Genomic DNA, 21,171 nt, shown 5'->3' with positions numbered 1-21,171 from the left:
CGTGGCCAGCAGAAGCAGTAGCAATGTATGATTGCATGGCGAGATCTCCAAGAGGCTGCAAGGACACTATGCTGTAGCACCTCGAGTGGAAGGAGAAAAGGCAGCAATGCCAGGTTAGAGACAAGCGCAGTTATTGTGAAGCTGCCTGTCCCCCTTACACGAATATTGAACTGGGGACAACTTTATTCAGTGTCTGCTTTGATATCTGATGAGGCCATCAAGCGGTCAAAAATCAGTCTTGTATGAAGATGAAGTTTGGGTAGGCCAACTCTTATGTAAGTTGCTCTCAGAAATACATATACTATTGAATAAACCAAAGTCGTGCTTCGCAGAGAAGCTCCATAGCAACAAAGTGAGCCAGTCTTTGATGGAATAATTGGCAGGAAAACGTGCAAAACTTAAAAAGCTTAACTCTCCCTACTTATTATGAATTACTCAATCAAGTTTCATTTGGAAAGAGTCCATGAAAATAGGCATTTAGCCTAATGAGAAATGCCACAGCCCAGGTTAGGTAGCACACAGAGGCCTGTGGTTAATGCTCAGAACCAATGGTGTGAAGACAAACTGTGGCCACCATGACAGCAGCGACTCACATCTCCTCTGAAAGGCAGCAGAATGGCCACATGGACTGCATACTGCACATGTTCAACTCAATGCAGTGCTAGCACCTGCACATAATCACTTCAGTGGAAGAACAGCCTTCCCAGTGGATAATAATCAGGCAAATCAGAGAAAACATCTGGAAGCAGATGTTAGCAGGGTGGAATTCATTCTTAGCATAAGTTCTGATAAGTTTCTAGAAGTTGCTCCAACATTTTACAAAAATGTAGTCAAGAATACAGAAATGCTGAAGGCAGCCAAATCAAACATCAAATATTTTTGTTCAAGTCCTGCAAATGACAGCTGATCATAGCACTAACAAACAAGTGTTCATTATTGAAAAGTCCCTGTGTTCCTCAGTGCAGTGAAAGCTACGTGACCTTGGAAGCTTCCCGTGAATATTTTTCTGCATCTCTGCTGTGAAATCCACTCAAAATAACTATACTGGATTACCCATGACCCCATTTCTGGAAAGACTCCGACAGCAAGGCTCTACAAAACTTGAGGATGTAAAATTAGAAATCCTGGGAGCTCAATTCATGCTCTGTTGTGGAGTGTTTCATCTCCTTAAGCAGTGTTAAAGCGCTGCTACGCAGGCCTCAAGAATATAAACACTAATTACTGTAGCCATGTAACTGAAGTCATAAAGAACTTTACAGTACAACTAATAAGCAATTAGATGCTAAATTAAGAAGTAGAACATGATGGTCTATAGTCCGTCAAAGGAGGAACAAAGCTCCTCGGAAGACAGCTATGGTATTTTATGGAAGAAACAGGTAGCTCTGAAGTCTAACTTTGGCATCTGAAGATACGCAGTGTGAACAGACACATGGTGCTGCCAGTGACTTGATTTTACATATATGCTTAGCCTATCAATAAAATGATTAATTAGCTGAAAAGAACAGAATGGTCACTCCATAGGTGAGGACAGCAAAAGAAGACTGCATTATACGACATATAAGGCAGTGATTAAATGTACAGAGAGGGGAGCTGTGGCTTGGGTTCTTCAGACTCGAGCTGCTGGACAGTCAGGACATGACTCAGTTGCCTACATACTGGCACCGGGTCACTCTTGGTTTAGCCACCCAAACATAAAGTACTTTTCCAGCTGATTTAGTACTGTCATGGGAGTAACAAAACTCACACATACTTGAAAGGAACTTGTTTGACATGGACAGGATTTGCAAGATTGAGTAAGCTCTCCATCGTGTAGCCTTTCCCAGATTTCCTTCTGAACCCTCCTCCCAGCTCAAGTCACAAGAGGCTCAGATGCTCTTTGGAGCCTTGCCAGGGAAGGTAGAGGCTGATGTGAGGTAATCAGCTTTCCAACCTACTACCTTTCTTCCTGGATGAGCAATTTGTCTCAAAGTACTCCATCTCCTCTGAAACCCTCTCACCCACATGGGTGGCATTCCTTGGGAGAACAGCTCAGTCACTCTCCTGATGAGCTTGCAAAGTGCGTGGCTTCATGTTTGCCATGGTTTAACCCCAGCCAGCAACTAAGCACCACGCAGCCGCTCGCTCACTCCCCCCCCCAATGGGATGGGGGAGAGAATCAGAAAAAAAAAAGTAAAACTCGTAGGTTGAGATAAGAACAGTTTAATAGAACAGAAAAAAGAAACTAATAATGACAATAATAACAATAATAAAATGACAATAATAATAATAATAAAAGGATTGGAATATACAAAACAAGTGATGCACAATGCAATTGCTCACCACCCGCCGACCGATGCCCTGTTAGTTCCCAAGTGGCAATCCCTCCCAGCCAACTCCCCCCAGTTTATATACTGGGCATTATGTCACATGGTATGGAATACCCCTTTGGCCAGTTTGGGTCAGCTGCCCTGGCTGTGTCCCCTCCAACTTCTTGTGGCCCTCCAGCCTTCTTGCTGGCTGGGCACAAGATGCTGAAATATCCTTGACTTAGTCTAAACATTACTTGGCAACAACTGAAAACATCAATGTTATCAACATTCTTCTCATACCAAATTCAAAACATAGCACTATACCAGCTACTAGGAAGAAAATTAACTCTATCCCAGCTGAAACCAGGACAATGTTCCAGCTGGTCCAGCCATGGCTTAGCACTTAGGAGCTGCTAGGAAAAACATAGCACCAGGGTGTTGTCTAAATGGTTAGGGCCAGAGCAGAGTCAGGACATGGGTCCCATAGTAAATAAAGGTCTTGGACAGCAATCAGGTTGCGCATCAAACCAAGGATTTAAGGAGGAAGCTTGGTCAGAAGTTAAACTGATGTTGAGAAGACAAGGCAGGAGCCTGGACAGAAGATGAGAGGGACTCAAGGAAACCCTAGAGGAAAGGCTATCTGCCTTGTAAGGACCCACTGAGTAAAGGATAGATTTGTTTTCAAAATCTTCTTTATTCTTTCTTACAGTGTAGTTCAGAGAGTTGTGTTGTCAGACTTAATTGCTTTTCTATTCTAATAAAACAGCCTTGGACAGCCAGGTGAAGAAAAGTTGAGAAGAGCAGCGTGAGGTCAGCGCACTGGGTGACTCATCCCAGCAGAGGCAGCAACACTGGCTGCTCAGGCATGCAAGTCCTTACGTTCTTCTTTGCTGTTGAAGCCTCTAGTTGCCCCTGAGACAGTCAAACCCTCAAATCAGGATATGAACGCACATGTCTGACTCCCAGATTGTTCAGCTGGTCTTTCTTACCTCTGTTCAATAAAACACATCAACTTGCAAACCAATTTTCAGTCTAGAATTTGCTTGACCCACAGTCTCTATAGGAATGGAGACAGTGAGTTTCAAAATTGGTTCCCAGTGTTCCTTTCCAATAGCAGCACACAAAGTACAGGAAAATCACCCATCAGCCTTGTAAAGAGCATCTCATGCAACTTGTTAACTGAAAATTGTCTCAGACATTGACAAATCCAATTTGATCACACAGTGATAACTGAACTCTATCCTGAAGCACAATAGCAGGGCCTTCTGATAGTGTCACTGAATATTTTCTCTGTAGCTTTCTCTCGCAACACCGAGGTGTTCTTTCAGTTCACTGATGCTGCCATGCAGCTGCGGTCCTACAGCAGTAAGACTTGAGTATCCTCAGCAATGTGAGAAGAAACTGGGGCTGGCAGATATACATCCAGAATTGCTGCAGGCAAGTTGAGCAAATGACGCATAAGAAATCCGTGTATCCTGATGAGTGATAACAAAATAGAGGCATTTTATTTTTTTTAATCTGACTCATGCATTCACTTCCTCTGTCTGAGGGCAACACGTAGGTAAGAACAACTTCACTTCCACTAACTGGAAGAATTTTCCCCCAGATGGAACTTCTTTGGTCAGTAACTGCTGGCAAGCAGCCTGGGGAATTTTGAATATGGTTTTAGAATAGTTTCTGAAGCAGGAAGGGACCTTCAAAAAGGCAGTGAAACTGAATATTTCTGAACAGATCAACTAAGCCTGGACTAAGTGTGTTACGTTCTAACCATGGAAGATCAATGACGAGATCTGTAGGAGGGGGTCAGCACTGCTGGGCTGGAGTGAGAATGGTATGGTGGTACCAAGAAGTCTTTGTGGTGTTCGGACACTTTTGCTGACCCACTTCTATAACTACATATCTGATCTTTGCCTAGAGCTGCACACTTCCCTAGTATTTGTATCCTTTGGGGACCTGGAAGGGGCAGAGAACATTGCCCAAGGGTTGCTGATGGCCCCTCCTGACCCTGGATGAATAGCTGTCCAGAACCTTCCATGGAAAACAGAGGTGAAGATATCTGCATGCCTCGGTGCTTCTTCCTGCAGGAGGCAAAGCTTCTGGGGCAAAAGAGGTCTGCCTATCAGGACCCCACTGAGGAGGGAGCATGGGGCATGTATGGTCGTGAAGCTGTCAGTGGAAGGATAGGTGATCTCTCCTGAGAGCTGAAATGGGGCAAAGACAGAGAAAGCTTTTGATCATGGAGGGGGAGGAGGAAGTTTCTTGGCTGAGAAGGTTCCTTCAAACCCTCTAGGGCAGGAGCCACCAGCTCCACCTCTGACCTCTCTAACCTTTATCAAATTTCCCATCTGTGGCTGTTGCTTTCAGAGCCTTTATCAAGTTTCTCTCCAACCACCCCATTTCCCACCAACTCCTTTTGAAGGAGCATTTACACACACCATGTACCAGCTCCTTCCCCTTTCCTGTCAGCTTGACACAAAGCAGCATAAAAGCAGTCTTCCACCACTGCTTTCTACAGGCTGGAATACACAAGACATCGTGGCCACCTCCTTCTCTCTGACAGGCTAGTATGCTCAAGGCTAGTGAGGGCAGGTTACCCAGAGCTCTGGAGAAATGTGGGATGGTTCCTCAGGGCTCTCGAGATGGTTGTTAAAGCCCCGAGCCAGGTGGTAACACAAGGAAAGTCAAAAAGGACGCAGACAGCCAGTGAGGATGGGATGGTGGGTCCCAAGCCAGCTGGGGAAGTGTCTTGCTTCCTCACCAAGGTTGTGCCGGGCACAGCATTCATCGGCAATTCAGAGGCTGTGGGGAAGACTGGCACTCTGCTTGTTGTCCAGGGTCCACCCTTTTGCAGGGAGACGGCTACAAATATGTTCTGCTTCCACAGTGCATGTGGTAAGGCCAGAAGTAAACGCAGCATAGGCAGACATAGCTCTGCTAGCACAAAGGTCCCCCAGGAATAAGCAAAGCTGTAGCAAATTCTGGGCTTGGAAGGTGAAAGGGAGACCAACAAAGCAGCCAGCAGCAGCTCCCTGCGAGAGAAGGTGTCTTGCTGGCTGGGCATGAGAAGCTGAAAAATCCTTGACTTAGTCTAAACACTACTTGGCAACAATTGAAAACATCAGTGTTATCAACATTCCTCTCATACCAAACTCCAAACACAGCACTACACCAGCTACTAGAAAGAAAATTAACTCTATCCCAGCTGAAACCAGGCCAAAAGGGAACACAGTTACAGCTGCTCTTGTGTGGATCTAAAAACCAAGCGAGACTTCACTTCTTGTGGCTCCTCCAGCTATCCTGCTTGGACTGCTCAGGTTCCCGCTCCATGCGGACAGCCCCAACCAGCCTGACTCACAACAGAAGACATACAAGGTATGGTACCTGTCTCTCCAAATCACAGCTTTCTCAGAAGTTTGATTTACTCTGATCAGACATGTTTGCTGGATGTGAAAGCAGGCTGCACCGACAAGATAATATATTAGTACTAAAAATTAAATACATTAAATTTAATGTTCCCTTCACATCAATATTTTGTGGAAGCATTCATTTGTAATGATGACCTGAAGATGTACATATGCAAGGAGGATGCTAGAGGCAGAAAGGACTTGTGTGTGGTTTTCGTCTAGCCCACACTTCCTACACAATTTTGGACAAAATGACACCTTGGGATCCCTTCCAGCCCTATTTCTCCTGAGTTTATAGTGCTATTAAATATGGTAACTTTGTTGTTATTGGGATAGAGGCCCAATAACAATTTTTTATCTTTCTGGACAAGAAAACAGGTTTTACTGTTTTATTTAATGATGCTATTCTTCACTGATTACATGATGTTTTAGCACTTGTCGAAATTCAGTGTCTGTACTCTGACCCCTTTTTCCCCCCAAAATCATACTAATAACCTCAATAAATCTGAAGTTATCAAGAAGCTTTAAGGATTTGGGGAGCTTAGTGTTTTGGTGAAATATCAGTGTATGTGTGTTAAAATGGATTCTAGAAACTTTCCAGAAACTGAGCTGTATTAATTATGAAAAAATTAGGTTTAACCAGCATTTATATAAATTCATAGATGCTGGACAGTCTGTAGCTGATACACCTTTACAAATGAGCTAAAATCAGTCTCTATGTCATTCTTCGTAACTATAGATTAAAATTGTGTGAGAATGTGAAATTAACTGAAAAAGCAGCACTCTTGTGGATAACGATAATATCAAAAATTGCCACTTTTCTCAACTGAAGTCTGCACGATTTCGTTAATTACCTGTCTTAGCTCTGGATCTGAAATCAGTCGCTTAAAAGCCCAGTGACAGGTGACAGATTGTTCTTAGCAGACACACCCCTAGTAACTAAGGAGCTGATGGTTACTGAGTTTTAAATAAAAATCAAAATGCTTAAATTTTACTCCTCTGAGTGCACAGCAGCTCTGCATTTTTTGGAGAAAGATCTAATAAATGAAATGGTGAGGGTGATTTGACTTAAAAATAACAGCATAGTGCCTGAAGTTCTTGTTAGGGATTGGTCTTTCACCACAATTTGCCTGAACAGAAGATTATGCCAGTTATAGATAAGATTTTAAAGAGACCTCTAATATGTGCCAAATAAATCTAAGGCTTGCCTGTAGTTAGGTTGGAAAAAAAAAAAAAACAAACCCAGAACTTTGAACAGCATTAGGTTTTTAATATTCATTACAAGCATTTGAAAAAGATGGGGGATTTAAGACAAACTACTGTATTGCAATGATCATCTTGATCGAGTTTAAAGTACCCTCACAGGAGGTAAAGAAATGTAAAAAGGAAACCATAAAATACGGGAATGTACGTATTGCTCCCAAGCGTAAGGACAAGGTGGGAATCGGGTGGAACCTACACTATTATTCAGAATTACACTATCATAAGCCCAAGTTAGCACTCTGAAGGACCGTTCATCAAAATAAGCACTCCTTTCCCTTCCTCACCTTAGAAATGGCCCCTCTCTGAAGCACCAGGTTCAGTGAAGCCTGTTGTAGAAGTTTCCTGCCAACACAGACTTCCCCAGGACTGGAAGAATAACTCACCAGCTACCTCTGGCTGGTGTTAGGCTATTTTAGCTTCAGCAGACCAGAAAAACTTATCTATTAGACACCAATTGTATCCAGCTCTCTAAGCATTTTAAACAGTTTGTAAGTGAGGTAATTAAGCACATGTTTAGCTTCTGCTCTTGTTTCTGCGGAGGTACTGAGAAGGCACAAGTCTGACATGCTGGGAAAATAAAACTATCAGCATGGGAAAATGTATGGGAAAATAAAGCTACCAGCATAAATAAAGAAACCTTTCTGCATAGACCAGTAGCCACTGAATAGATGCCCATGTTCAGGAGGTCTGAAACTGAATTTAAGGAGCAGCTAGCTATCTCACTGTTGAGGATAATAGCACTGGGCCCTACACTAAGTGAGATTCCTGAAGGCTTCCCTAGTGGCACCGCTGTGCACATGGAGGTGGACGACAACTAGCAGTTCCGTGCTGAGGGTGCACACAAATCCCCCTGGTCTACCCAGGAACAATTCCTCCAGCACCCCAGAGAGCTCCAGTTGCCCTACTTTTTTCCAAAACCTCAGAGCACAGCTTCTGTCCCCCACCAAATTCTGCCGGCTGTCTTGCATCAGGTGCTCTGTAGAGTTAATTCATAGATGTAAGTGACTTTAGCCCCAGCACGCAATGCTTTAGGCACGAAACTAGCATCCTCCAAAATCAAAATCCGACAGAAGGTCGTAGCCCTCGGTAGCCAGTCACCAACAGACTGACTCAGCCTTCAGGCCAGGTCACAGTGTGGCACCAGGAAAAGAGCAAAAAATACTGGATGCAAAAACACCAGCAACAAGATATGGAGTATTTTTAATCTCTGATCCTTCTCAGAAAGCAGCAGAAACCACACCAGCTGCAAAAATATTTATACGCTAAATTAACACTCTTGGTGTGCAAGACATGAACTCATTCCTGTCACAAATGAGAAAAACCTTGAATTCTTGCCAGGGAATCTGGACACCATAGCAGGACACCTGAGGTGCCTGCAAATCTGGAACAACTGTTTGGAAATAATATGTTGTGTTTGACTTTGATCTCTCAAATCTCAGCCTTGCAGACTGGCTGTTTCTTATGAGATCTTCCTGAAGCCCCTTGCCAAAGGTGCGCCATTTTGCATAGGAGATCCTGCCCTAGCATACTGAAACCAGCCTTTGTAGCATGACGAAAAAACGTACCCTGACTTCTCTGAATCTTTCACCTATTATGGATGGTGGCTGTCTTAGGAGTATACTGTTACTTCCAGTGGAACAAAACACCTTGCATCTGGCCGTGTCACCAGACAAGGTAGCGTGGGGATAAGTCAGTGAAACCTACTCCAGAATATTTGGTACTTGATTACAAAATTAAAATCAAACCCCCAAACCCCTTACCCTGCCCCCCAAAAACAAAAAAAAAAGAAGAAAAAAATGAAGAAAGAAACCCCAAGGTGAAATGAGATCTACCTGATGCACCGTATTTTTTTTTCTAGTTGATACATGGCATCATTTCTGAACATCCTCTCCAGCTGTCTGATTTGAGTGTCTACTTTGATATGCTCTGCTCCTTGAATGTGACTCCTCTTTCCCTGTATGCTGCTAATTATACATCTACTTTAATGGCACATTGCATGCAAAACACATCATCAAAGTGGATCCTGGCACACCACTTCTCTCCTCTCTTACCCTTCAGTTCAGTGATATCATTATATTATATCACTGTCTGTGTTAAAAGTGAACCAGTTGTCCAGACCATAGCACATTAAAGCAATAAGAGGGTTCTTTCCCTTCTCTGGGCTTCAGCCTAATCTTGGCAAAAATGCAAGAGCCACAGTGAGTAATGCAAAAAGTTAATTTAGCTAGTGTTGAATATATAGGGAAAAGTGTAAGGACAGGAGAAGCACACCATGATACTTCCTCAGAACACCCTTGCAGCCTCCAGCGACTTGTGGTGAGAGAATTCTTACGCCTGAGAGGGTGCCTGAGCATTTAATAGCCTTCAATAGATTTTCTTTTTTTCCTCTGTGAATTTTCTAGTTCTGTTGTGCTGTTTAAACAGCTTATTTCTAAATAAATTTCTTACTGGCACAACCCTCTTCAGTTTGTTATGACTTCTCAGAAACCACATTGCAAAAGAAACAATTACCATACAAATATCTTATTAGTTCTAGTCTCCAGTTTTCCCTCAGGAATTAATAAAGATTAAGCCTGACACATTCATATGACAGACATGGAACATGAAGCTCAGAGTTCATAATAACCCCCCTCCACACTTCGTGATAGAAACCTCAGGACAGCTACTGTATTTTGAAAAACTAAGACGTGAAATGGAAGGGGAAGTTTTAAAAGAAAGTGAGATAAACCTGTTAGGAATGAAACAGGCCTAAGTAAAGCAGATGTGAGGCAAGAGAAGAGTTCCCTTCCAAACTCCTGTTTCTATAACCCTGTGGTTACTAGGTCATTATTATTCACATTTGTTTCAGAAATAGCATGTATCTCCTAATGTCTTCAGTTTCAGAAAACAAGTTCTACATCTTACAAAGCTGCAACTTAAAAAAATGGACCAAAAAATGGCAGAAATAAATACTACCATCATCGGCTTGAAGTGGATTACAGTGACATACAAGAAAGCTTAGTGTCTGTCAGTATTTGCCATTAAGACATTTAAGACATGCTTTATAGACAACAGAAGTAATTTACAATATATGAAAAAATTTGGTTAACTGAGAAAAACTCTCTTCTATTTTTAGTCAGAAGTATCCTTAAGTCCAATTGCTACTAATAAGTCAGGAAATTCTAAATGTAGCTCTACATTTAACAGTATAGCTGCAATTATAACTATTACATTATTTACTGTTATTGTTATTTACTGTTATTGTTATTTACTGTTATTGTTATGTTATTTACCATTAAGTTCTTCACTGTGAGGGTGGTGAGGCACTGGAACAGGTTGCCCAGAGAGGTTGTGGCTGCCCCATCCCTGGAAGTGTTCAAGGTCAGGTTGGATGGGGCTTTGAGGAACCTGGTCTAGTGGAAGGTGTCCCTGCCCATGGCAGGGGGGGCTAGAACTAGATGATCTTTAAGGTTCCTTCCAACCCAAACCATTCCATGATTCTATGATTCCATGTTTTACGTAAGCCTTCTTTTTTAACATAAACCCCTCTTTCTTTTTGAATCAAGTGACTGAATAAGATAAGCAGATTAAAAGATCTGGTAGAAGAAATACAGCCATTAGAAGCCTGCCCTTGTTTCCCTGGCTTTTAGAGGAGTATGTTGCATTAACATATCTTACGTGTTGCAGCTGAAAAGATCATTTGTACAGCCAGTTAGGCAAAGTCAACCTACCGAAATGATCAGCAAAGCCAACCCAAAATAAAACTGTCTTCCAGCAGAAATTTAATTTGCACTAGCATTAATGCTTGGGGAAAAAAAGTAATTTTTTTTATTCAATTGCACAAGTATTTTGCTGACTGCCTTGGCAACTGCAGCCTGCACACACTTTTTGTGCCTGCCCTGTGCCCACAAGGGTGGTTACTCTCACATAACCTACTGCTGTCATGATAACCATTTACCACCACAAAACTATCAAAATATGTAACTCCTACACACTTGCATACAGTAACATAATGTCCTCCTCCTAAAGGACAAACACCCTCATGAGAACTGAGGACATGAGTGGAATAACCATCCTCTTCCTGACTTCTGGCAATTCTAAGTACCCCTTGCTTTCACGGCTTACGAAATGGCATGTGGTCACCACAAGCAATTGCTTGACTGCTATTTAAGCAGCTTCAGGGTGACCATGAAGACAGATAAAAAGTCCCGCTGGATATATCCAAAATTTGTCTTGAGGCATGCCTCAACTACTAGCCCAGCAACCTGACAGCCTGCTACCTGCCAAACAACATCTGCAATGGAGCAACTTCTTGAGGCACTTGATCTAAATCTGCACTGCTCTCAAAAGATCAGCGTGTTTCTCCCCTCACAATGGCCAGGCAACAGCTTTTTGTGTAGTGTTAGTTTTCAGCTGCATCAGGTGGCAGAGCTGGTGGTACCAGTGAGAAGGCAGGATCGCACAGCAAAGAGGAAGGCCTGGACCACCTCTGGTGCCAGCAGCCCACCTTGGAAGTGTTTAAGCTACGTGTGGAGCTGAAAGGCAAAGCCAAGAGTGGTTCGATACCAACAGACAGAGCAGCCCCCACTTGCCAGTAACAACTGCTATGGACAGACCAGGAAAGCCTTCACAAACTACCTGGGCAGAGCACACAACCCTTAGGGAGATGCTGAATTCATCCCACTGAAGGTTAGTTATCTGAAAGGTCTATGGTAGCCATCAACCTAAAGTGGTTATCATCCATACTGCCTATTAAATGTATTTCTTAGGACAGGCTGTCACATCTTTTGCAGGTGCTTGCTTCTCCACAAGGCTACATGAACAGCTTATGGTATAGGAGTAACTTACATGACCAAGACATGCCAAAGGTAGGAAATTCCACGTATGTGTGATGGCTTCCTCCTTCTAGGGAGTACAGCCCAAATTGTTTCATAAGTGACAAGATCCTTGTACATAGGTTGAGACCCCTGAAGCAAGCGCTCTGTGTGATGAAGGAAATAAGCACTGGCGAAGTCAGTGAGCCAGGTTCCCGTCTGCACTGTTGTGCAGGCTATCCCAAAGTGTCGCGTCAGCGGCCCCTCCGCTTTTCAGCTAAGGAGGCTCCAGCTCAAGAGTCTTCGTTGGTCCCAAGCACTGCCAAGCAGCCCTCTGTCTACTTCCAATTCCACAAAGGGTAACAGTTACTAATTTTAGAGCAACTTCCAAAGCCCACGAAGCAGAACCGTGAGGTCCAGCAGTAAAGCAGATTAATGACTGAGTGCCAAAGACAGGGAAAAAAAATTAGAATGTTACGTTTATTGCCAATGGGTATTTCAGTGTAATCTGTGTGATTTGGATATTTGGAAAAGGGAAAAATGACACGTAGGGAAAACCATGCGCTTCTCCTGAGCCTGTTCTTGACTATCAGACAGAAGATGCTCTATTTGTGTACTCTGCTCTCCAGCACCTTAATTCTAAAACCCATTTCCTGTTTCAAAGCAAAAAAGACCTTTCCATTCTTCTCCTTCAAAATATGAACTTCTGCAGGGCAGGCCACCTCATCGGTAGTAAAAGCAGTGTCTGTTTTTCACCATTGTGGCCTTGTTAATCTCAGATATATTAGCATGCTCTTGGGATTTCTTACTATATTCCGCAATGTTTGTCATTGCTTAATAAAATGCAGTTACATCTTTTTAAACCAACTAAGATAAAAACAGACATTGCAAACTTTTCCAAGGAGAGATTATGCCAATAATTTTGTTTTTCAAATACTATAGCAAATGTCCTATGTTCGCAGCAGTACGTACATAATACACGTTAGCTTTGAACAGGCTTAACTACTCACAATTCAGGCAATGTTTACCAATCTTTTTAAAACAGATAGCACATGTATTGAATCGGCATGTTCCATGAATTCAGAGCATTGCCTGTGAAGTCCACAAAGATGATAAAACAGTGATAGATTGGGACTGTTGGGAAGGATTGAAACTTGTTTCTAATCCATCAGAGATTTAAAATAGCTTATGTAAATGTACAGCAGCACTTTTCAACTAGTGATACATGAAAATTGATTATGTCTAAAAGTACATTGTTTCCAAAATCCTGAAAAGACTTAAGTAGTAACAGAAAACTCAAATTGGCTTAGATTTCAGTGTGTGAAAAAGACCATTTTATTTAGCATAGGATTAAAAAAACCCCACATACAAAAATAATCTTTAACAAGGTCTGAAGGCATCTCATTCCTCCTAGGAAAGTAACATGTTTTTTAAATCAAAGAGGAATACTACACATCTCTCATCCTTGTTATACTTCATCACTAAGATGGAAAAGGTCCTAAATTGAACCCTCCCTGTAATTCACTACTTGGCAGGTAGGGACTTGTTTTCTTGCAGCAGAATGTGCTTTTACAGTATCTTCCAGAACTACAGAACTCTTGTCCTACGGTACTTGGCACTATTTACCTCTTCAGGTATAATTAGGTATCTAAGGGATCATTTCCAGTATGCCTACCTGATTTAGCACAGGACTTACCCCTACCGAACCCACTCGTGTTTTGTCTAATTCAGTTGTGAATGTCCCACACGAGAGCATTTTCAAGAGCGCTTCTTTTGAAGCAACTCTTCCTAAAAGAAACCATTCTTCCTCCACCTCCTTTCCCCTGCCACCAGGGCCCTCTTCTCCCCGTCGCACATCTCCTCACCCCATTCTGGGCCGTGCCCCGTGTGCGCCGGCGATAACCTCTCCCCCATCCCATCCGCCGTGCCTGCGCCGCTCAGGCTGCCTACACCCGCCGCAGGCTCCCATGACCTCCTTCTCCCACTAGGTGCTACTCGCTCAGCGTGTGTTCGTCTTCTGCTCCTGTTATCGCTCTCTGGGCTTTCAGTAACTCGGCTCAGACAGGCTGGGGCCGAGGCCGCCGGGCCGCCGGGCTGCGGCAGGGCCCCTCTTCGAGGGCTCCCGCTACGCCGCCGCCGAGCAGGGAGCTGCTGGAAAGCCCTGCTCAACGCCTCGTTCCGCGGCAAGGCGCGCCGCCACCCAGAAAGCAACAGGGCGGCGTACGGCGGACTCGCGCCGCTCTCCCCACGCACGAAGGATGGCCGAGGGCACGGGTGACGCGGCACCGGCCCGCGAAGCTGCCGCAGCCGCCTCTCTCACAGCGGCCAACCGGGAACCGCGGCGGCGCAGGGAGGCGGGGGCCGGCCCGCCCTGGCCCGCAGGCTGGGCCCTCAGGGCGCTGCCGACGGTCACTGCTGCAGCCGCTCCGGCAGGGCCAGGCGGGCTGCGCGGAGCAGCGCGGAGCAGGGCGGAGCAGCGCGGGCCGGACGCCGCCCTCCCTGCGCGCCCGGCGGAGGCGCGTGCCTGGAGCGACGGGGGGCGGGGGCGGGCCGAGCGCCAGCGCCGCGCGTCCTCCCCCTCCTCCCGCCCGCGCGCGCGCGCTCCCGCGCGCGCGCCCTGCTCCGTGACCCATTTCACTGAACAAAGGATTTTGCTGGAATCTCAGCGCTAGACCTAAAATGGCGCCGGCGCGCTCGCCCGCCCCCGCCCCCGCCCCCCCCCGCGGGCACCATAGAGACGGGGCGGGGCGGGCCGGGGCGGGTAGAGCGGCCCCTGCTCCTGCCTTCTCTACGCGGCCGTAGTCCGGCCTCGCTGGTGCGCGGCGGGGGAGGGGGCGCGGGCCGGGGAAGGCGCTGTCCCCTCATGGCGGACGAGGGCGACTCTGAGCCGAGGAAGGTAATGGGGGAGGGGGTCGGCGAGGGGCCCTTCCCGCCCCGCGCGTGGCCGCAGCCCTCCCCCCTCGCCGGAGCGCTGCCCTTCCCCCCCCACTCCCCCCCCAGCCCTGCTTGAGGGGGGCGGCTGAGGGAGCCGTGCCCGTAGGGTCCCGCCCCGGCTGGGCGGCGGGGACGGCCGCGGAGCGGCGACTGAAAGTCGTCCCCGGGGGGTGGCGGGGCCGGGGCGGGCCTCTGGCCCGCAGAGGCGCCGGAGGCCGACGGTGCATGGAGCCTTTCACGCGTCCTACGGGTTCACCGCCCGCCCCGCTGAAGGGCTGCCGGGCCCTGGGGGGAGGAAGAGGAGGAGGAGGAGGAGGAGGAGCTGTGCCGCCACGGTCCCCGTCCTACGCGCGGCAGTGCCCGCGAAAGCAGCGGGGGAGCCCAGCGCTGCGGACAGGGGAGGTTATCGCAGACCAGTAGTGAACCCCCGTGGGTTTTGCTCCAGAGGAAATAAGTAGGGAACAGTAGATGGAAACCGGCGGCAGAACTGAGGCTCTGTAGGGCCAGGTGGGTGGGCTGAGGGTTTTGTGTTTGTTTTTCCACGGACCCCACGGTTACAGGGCTTTCTCTTTGTGGGTGAAACACTGTCATGACGCTTGAGCGATCCTAATGCCGGTAGTTAGCAATGGTTAAAGTCATAACAAGTGATTTCAAGTATAGCAACAGGTGAAACGCTATTTTAAAAGGGTGCATCATGCTGCATGGATGTAGCAGGGATACCTTCTTAGCCAACAACAACATATCGAGTGACTTCTTCCGTCTGAGAGGACTTGAAATTACTCATTAGGAAATTAGACCAACATAGACCAAATCCTTTTTGTCTCACTTGTACACAGGGATTATGTGGAAACAGCTGATGGCTGTCCCTAGGGAACATAGATAAAATTATTGGTGGGGATTTCCATACTTGCATACAAATCCAGCTGTTGTCAGATGCTTGCCATCCCTATTACCACAGTCAGACATGTTTCACAATGCCTTGTCTCACGGAGTTGTCAGCCCTCCACAAAGAGTTGACTGTAGTACTCCATCTTCAAAATCTACTTTGTCCAAGTAGAATAGCTTTACAAAAAATAAAACCATTTAAAAAAAATCTTTCAAAATTTTAGTTGATACAGTTGCACATGTGGTATTTAATGGTCTGAGGGTTTAAACACAATAGAATGAAGATGAATTCTCACACCATCCCTAACAAGAGAATTAATAGCAGAAAGATGTGCGGATGTTACTACGGTGTAGCCACCTTAACCCTGACCCATGTCATCTAGAGGCCTTTTTGTATGTAGTTTCTCACTCCTGCTTGTGGCGCAAATGCACATGTGCGAGGATGTTTGTCGGGTGGGAAATGTGAGTTGCGTTCACGTTAGAAGACTTGGATTTTGCAGAAGCCAGGGTAGGCATGTCTGAAATGAAAAGTGTACTTGTCAGTTCACGGTTGGGTTTATGAATGCCACATGGAATTACCATTTGAAAATTAAATAGCAAACTGATAGTTAGAAGCTAGGGTAGGTTACAGATGTGAGACAGAGTATGAAATAGTTTGAATAATTTTTATCACTAGGTTAATTTAAAAACTTATGTGTTGTATATAGAAGAATTTCTGTGCACAGCCCTGCCTATATATAGGATTAGATTAAAAATTACTGGTTTATAGATGTTTTTATTCAATGTTCAGTATAAGGTTCTCTACTACATGCACATTCTCTGGTAATTTCACCTTTTTTTTAAGCACATTTGCCTTTTCAAATATTAAAATTATGTGGCATAACTAACTGCATAATTGATTGTAATCTTACCTGTTTGTTGTGATGTACGTTGGTTTTGAACAAAGATCGTAGATTTTGAAGGTTTTCTCCCTTCTTTTTTGGGGGAATGTAAAGGAAAAAATGAAATAGTTCTTTTATAATATTCAATAGAAAGGATGGATCAACAGGTTTGTACAAAATGATGCTGCCTAAATCAATAGTTAACTCTTCCGAAACCGTTCCTGATACAGCTATGCATGTTCACTTTTGCTCAGACATATAACCCTGCAAGTAGGAAATCCTCAAGTGGTTATTTTTGACTACTAAGGCAACAAGTCCATTTTACAATGGAGTTGGTATCATAGATCTCTACAAAAGTAATTTTTTTAATTTATGGTGTGTTTCGGTTTTGTTTTTTTTTCTTGCAGTCCTTCAAACTCCTAGGATTTCTTGATGTTAAAAGTGTCCCATGTGCACGAGAATCAGTGCTCTATGGCTCCCTGGGATCTTTAGTTGTGGGTCTTGGACATTTTTTAGCAACTAGTAAGTACTTATTCCTTCTTTTTTTAATATATTTATTTGCAAGGAAAAATCAATTCCGATTTGCTGTTAGGTTTTATTAATAACGGGAAGTCATCCAAGGTTTTTTCTCTAATTTTTTTGAGGATTTTTGTTTTTCTTTCAGGTAGAGTTAGAAGATCTTGTGACTTTGCAGTTGGTGGCTTTATTTGCACGATGTTGGGATACTGGTATGTAAAACGCTTCTTGAATTTTGACCTAGGTTGGCTGCTTTGTACAACATGATACCCGTGTGACCTTTCACACTGTTTTTGAAACTCCACAAAAAACTTGCCTAGCAAAGCGTCCTCTTCTTTCTCCCTGAAATAGTTCTCTCTCTCTTTTTTTTTTTTTTTTTTTAAAGGAAGAGAGTTCAATGAATTAGAATTTTTATGTTAATATTTTTTTTTAAACTTGTTATTGTTTCTGGAAGCCTAAGAGATCAAACCAGCCAGTTATTTCCATCTTTCTTAATTCTTTCTTTTTTTCTTCACATATGCATGTCATCCTTCTGTCCTAATTATAAAGGCAGCATACTAAATGGTCATGACATTAAGATTCAAATTATAGAAATTAGCATTTTCCATTGGACTTGTATATCCCGCTCCTCAGTGGCTGCATGATGCTTGCCTTAAAGAAATAGCAGTTACCCTAGTATTTTCATTATGCATCATTTTGTAATGAATTCTACTAGCATTATTATATGTGGTTTCAACTTTTTCAACTGACTGAATAACTCTGATTTGATACTGTCACTCATATAAAGCAGGGAATCCTGTTTTCTTTTCATCCCCTCCTCTAGGTTTTACTGCAGGTACAATTTGGCCCAACACAGGATCCGGCAAAGAATGCTTAAAGAAGGAATGAGAAACAAAATTTTATTTGAAGGCAGTTCTCTTGATCCAGAAAGAAAACAAACTGGCAATGAAAGAAGCGATTCATAGTCTGCTATAGAGGAATCTGTGGTCTAATACAGCTTTGGGAGAAGGTGGTCCGAAAATGGCAGTCTTCCCTGTAAATGTGTGAGGTGCCTAAAACTGGTAAATCATGCTGGTTTTCCTAGCAAATCCAAGCAAGAAGTTCATAGCGAATCTGTTCAGTCACTATACAAGTCTGTCTTTGTTTCATCTATGTCTGTATGTGTATGACTGTGTACACAGATAGTATTGACCTCCTGTTCAACGTCTGGGAACTGATGTGTTCTGTTACAGGGTCTGAAGAGGATTAATGACAGGTTTGGGGACTGCTTTAACTTCTATTATAAACAAAAGGGTTAATTTTAGTGAAGTTGTAATTACATCTCATTTCAATACAGGAAAATATTTTCATCAGCTGTTCTCTTGAGTAAACTTATCTTTCAGTGCTACTGTTAATTGTGCTGTTTGTAAAACAGGAACTTTTAAACAGCAGGTGACCACTTTGCTTGTGCAAGGTGAGTGGTATTGGTAGCCTTTGTAAGATTTCAGCTGCAGAATAACTTCAGATAATTTATATACAAAGTAAAGTTGAAGGATTTCATCTTTGTTCTGTCTGTGCGAAACTAAGAATAAAATCACACTTCAGAAGCAGTCTAAGCTATGTAAGTAACTAATCTTTTTACTTGATTAAAAATCTTGCTCTTCTATTTAAGATATTTCCTTACAATTGGTGGAATAATAATTTACGTTACTTGTAAGTAGTGATGGTCAGTAGTTGTGGAGGTTTTTTTTAAAGGCATGTTCTACTTGTATATTTCACTGTACATTTTCAGTTAAATATCACTATATAATTTCAAGGAAACCATCTTATTTGGAAATACAGTGTTAGGTGGTAAAAAGATGAGTGATGGCCTAATATTCCTTGCTTGCTTCTGTCTACACCAGTGACACAATGTATTTATTTTTTTCACAAAATGATTTATAGTATGTTGTGCTGTAAGCACTTTTTGGTCTAAAGGCATTCACTGAGCAAAAATAGTCCTTTCCCCTCACCCTGTTAGTCTGAGAGAGTTTGTGATCTGTTGTTAGCTCAAGTTGGTGTGGGGAGGTTTGGGAATCCAGATGCAAACAGCAGCACTGCTCTACTTATTTAATTTGGAAATATACTTAAGAGCACTAAACAAATGTGCTGTTTACACTAGGATAATTAAACTTTTACCCTCTGTGGATTAGCCTCTTACAAGAAGAAAACAAACTGTATACTCTGTTTCCTTTTTTTCCTCTATTCCTCTTGTTTCTTCTGGAGGAAACAATAAAGATAAGTTTTATAGAGGACATTCATTTCAATAGTTTTATATTAAAAGTCTCCAGAAAACTGGAGTTAGTGTGATGAAAGACTTCCTGTCCTCACTGCAAAATCTAAACTCAGAAGTTAACTGGTAGCTAACTCTTAATTCAGAAGAGAAAAATGTTTCCCCTCATTCTGTGCTGGGTGAGGAGGGGTCGAGGGGGAGGGAGGCTCCTTCCCTTTGGGGTAGGAGGTGTTGCCTTGTAAAGCCATTTGAGTGGCAGTGGGAAACTGAGCGAGCCATGAACCAGGACTTAGCAAGCTCCTATTTTAATGCATGGTTGAGTTCTTTCCTATCTGACCTAAGAAAAGGAATTGCAACCTAAGCAGGGGGTCTTTTGGCTGCGAGGTCATAGTTCAGCTGGGGAGTTCAGGAAACAAAAGCATGCAGATGAAAATTTACTCTTTGGCAAAGAGCAGTTGTAGAGAAAGAAGAGAATACTGTTTCATACTGATAGGAAAGAAGTTAGCATGCACATAATGGCATCCTTCAAAATGCACAAGTACTGTGACTGATGAGAAAAAAGGAGAAGCGTCATGATACTGTGTAAACTGAAAAATCTGGGGAAAACTGCAGCATTAGATCCTCTCCGGTGTTAATTGGTGTTGGTTTAAGCCACTGCATTTAAGGATGCTAGCTCAATAGCAGCCTAACTACAGTATTAGCAATTCTGGCCAATAACAGTGAAATTCTAGATGTATCTGCATTACGTAGATAGCCAGTCTAATAGTTCTGCTTCACTTTACAAAATGTAAAATGAGTATGCCAGATGTTAACAGAAAAACGGGGAAAGAGGCAATATGCAGGCAGTCTTGCCAACGTGTTTGAACTTCATTATCTAGTAAAACTTGAGGTGGAATTGAGCTAACCAAAAGTCAGAGCCTTTGCTGAATGGGGTGGGGGGGATAAGTCAAGGAAGCTGTGAGCAGGACTCAGTTGGCATGAAAGGGGAGGGCCTGCAATAGCAGAGGGAAGAATGCTCATGGTTAAACATGCAGGGGAAAAAAGTCTGGTGTAATTACTCAAAGCGCCGGCTACAGCTACTTCTGTGCCAGCTATGGAAAGTGGATTGAATGTGACTGATGGGTTACAAACCCCTGTTGAAAGGGTGAGGGACAGGACAAAACCCCAAAATCTGGAAGCTATTAGCTGTTGTAAATTAGGATACGTTCACAAGAAAATAAAAATTACAGTAACTTAATAGAAGTAATTTTAACATTTGAAAACAATTTCCTAACTAATTTTTAAATTAGTGAGCCATATCGCTGTTAATGCTAATTTTTTTTTAATCTAAGTCATTGGTGAAAACACGTAGCATGCATCTGTGTTTTATTATCGGACTTGATATCTTTAAGTATTGCTGCTAATGACAGATGTGATAGTTCTTGCTTTATCAAGGTTCAAAATATTCCTCAAGTTAAAACTTAACAGGCTGTTACTAGAAAGGAGGAGAAATCGTAATTTTGAAGATGTTTGGTTTTCATCCCTCTGAATGAGCCTTAAAAAGGAAAGAATGAAGTATAGCAACGTCAAGCTATAAAGTTGCTAAAATCCTGTTTATTTTACTGAGTTATGTTACTTGGTCACTGAACGGTGACTGACAAGCACAATTAGTTTTTATCCCTGAAGTTAGTAAAATCCTCCCTGAAAGCAATCTAAAACACCACGAAAATAAATAGATGGGTTTATGGCCCCACTCACTCCTCCACACCTTACTCGTCCCACTCCCCGCAGTAGCGATACTCTTGGGAAGAGGTGTTTGCCAGCCCCCTCCGGCAGGAGTGCGCACCTGGGGCTCCCAACAGCAACCAGAGCGCACCCATGGCGCAAGGGCACGTGTCCTCCAAGCCTTTCAGGAAGGAAGGTCACTGTCAAGGCAACAGGCTGAAATGTGGAATCCAAGGTTAATTGCCAGCTCTG

General features: G+C 43.7%; 1 protein-coding gene across 1 annotated transcript; it reads left to right on the top strand.

Annotated features, from left to right (window-relative positions):
- The first annotated feature begins 14,484 nt into the window (after window positions 1-14,484).
- On the top strand, window positions 14,485-18,614 carry LOC128150554 (cytochrome c oxidase assembly protein COX20, mitochondrial). The gene is made up of 4 exons (XM_052806821.1): window positions 14,485-14,644; window positions 16,856-16,970; window positions 17,113-17,176; window positions 17,788-18,614. Exons 1-4 carry the CDS (start codon window positions 14,612-14,614, stop codon window positions 17,927-17,929), a joined length of 354 nt encoding a protein of 117 aa, XP_052662781.1. The 5' UTR covers window positions 14,485-14,611; the 3' UTR covers window positions 17,930-18,614.
- Window positions 18,615-21,171: the final 2,557 nt, after the last annotated feature.

This window comes from Harpia harpyja, chromosome 13, assembly GCF_026419915.1.
Source record: "Harpia harpyja isolate bHarHar1 chromosome 13, bHarHar1 primary haplotype, whole genome shotgun sequence".
NCBI lineage: Eukaryota > Metazoa > Chordata > Aves > Accipitriformes > Accipitridae > Harpia > Harpia harpyja.
Note: the sequence above shows the minus strand (reverse complement) of the source record. Positions and strands in the feature narration are given on the sequence as shown.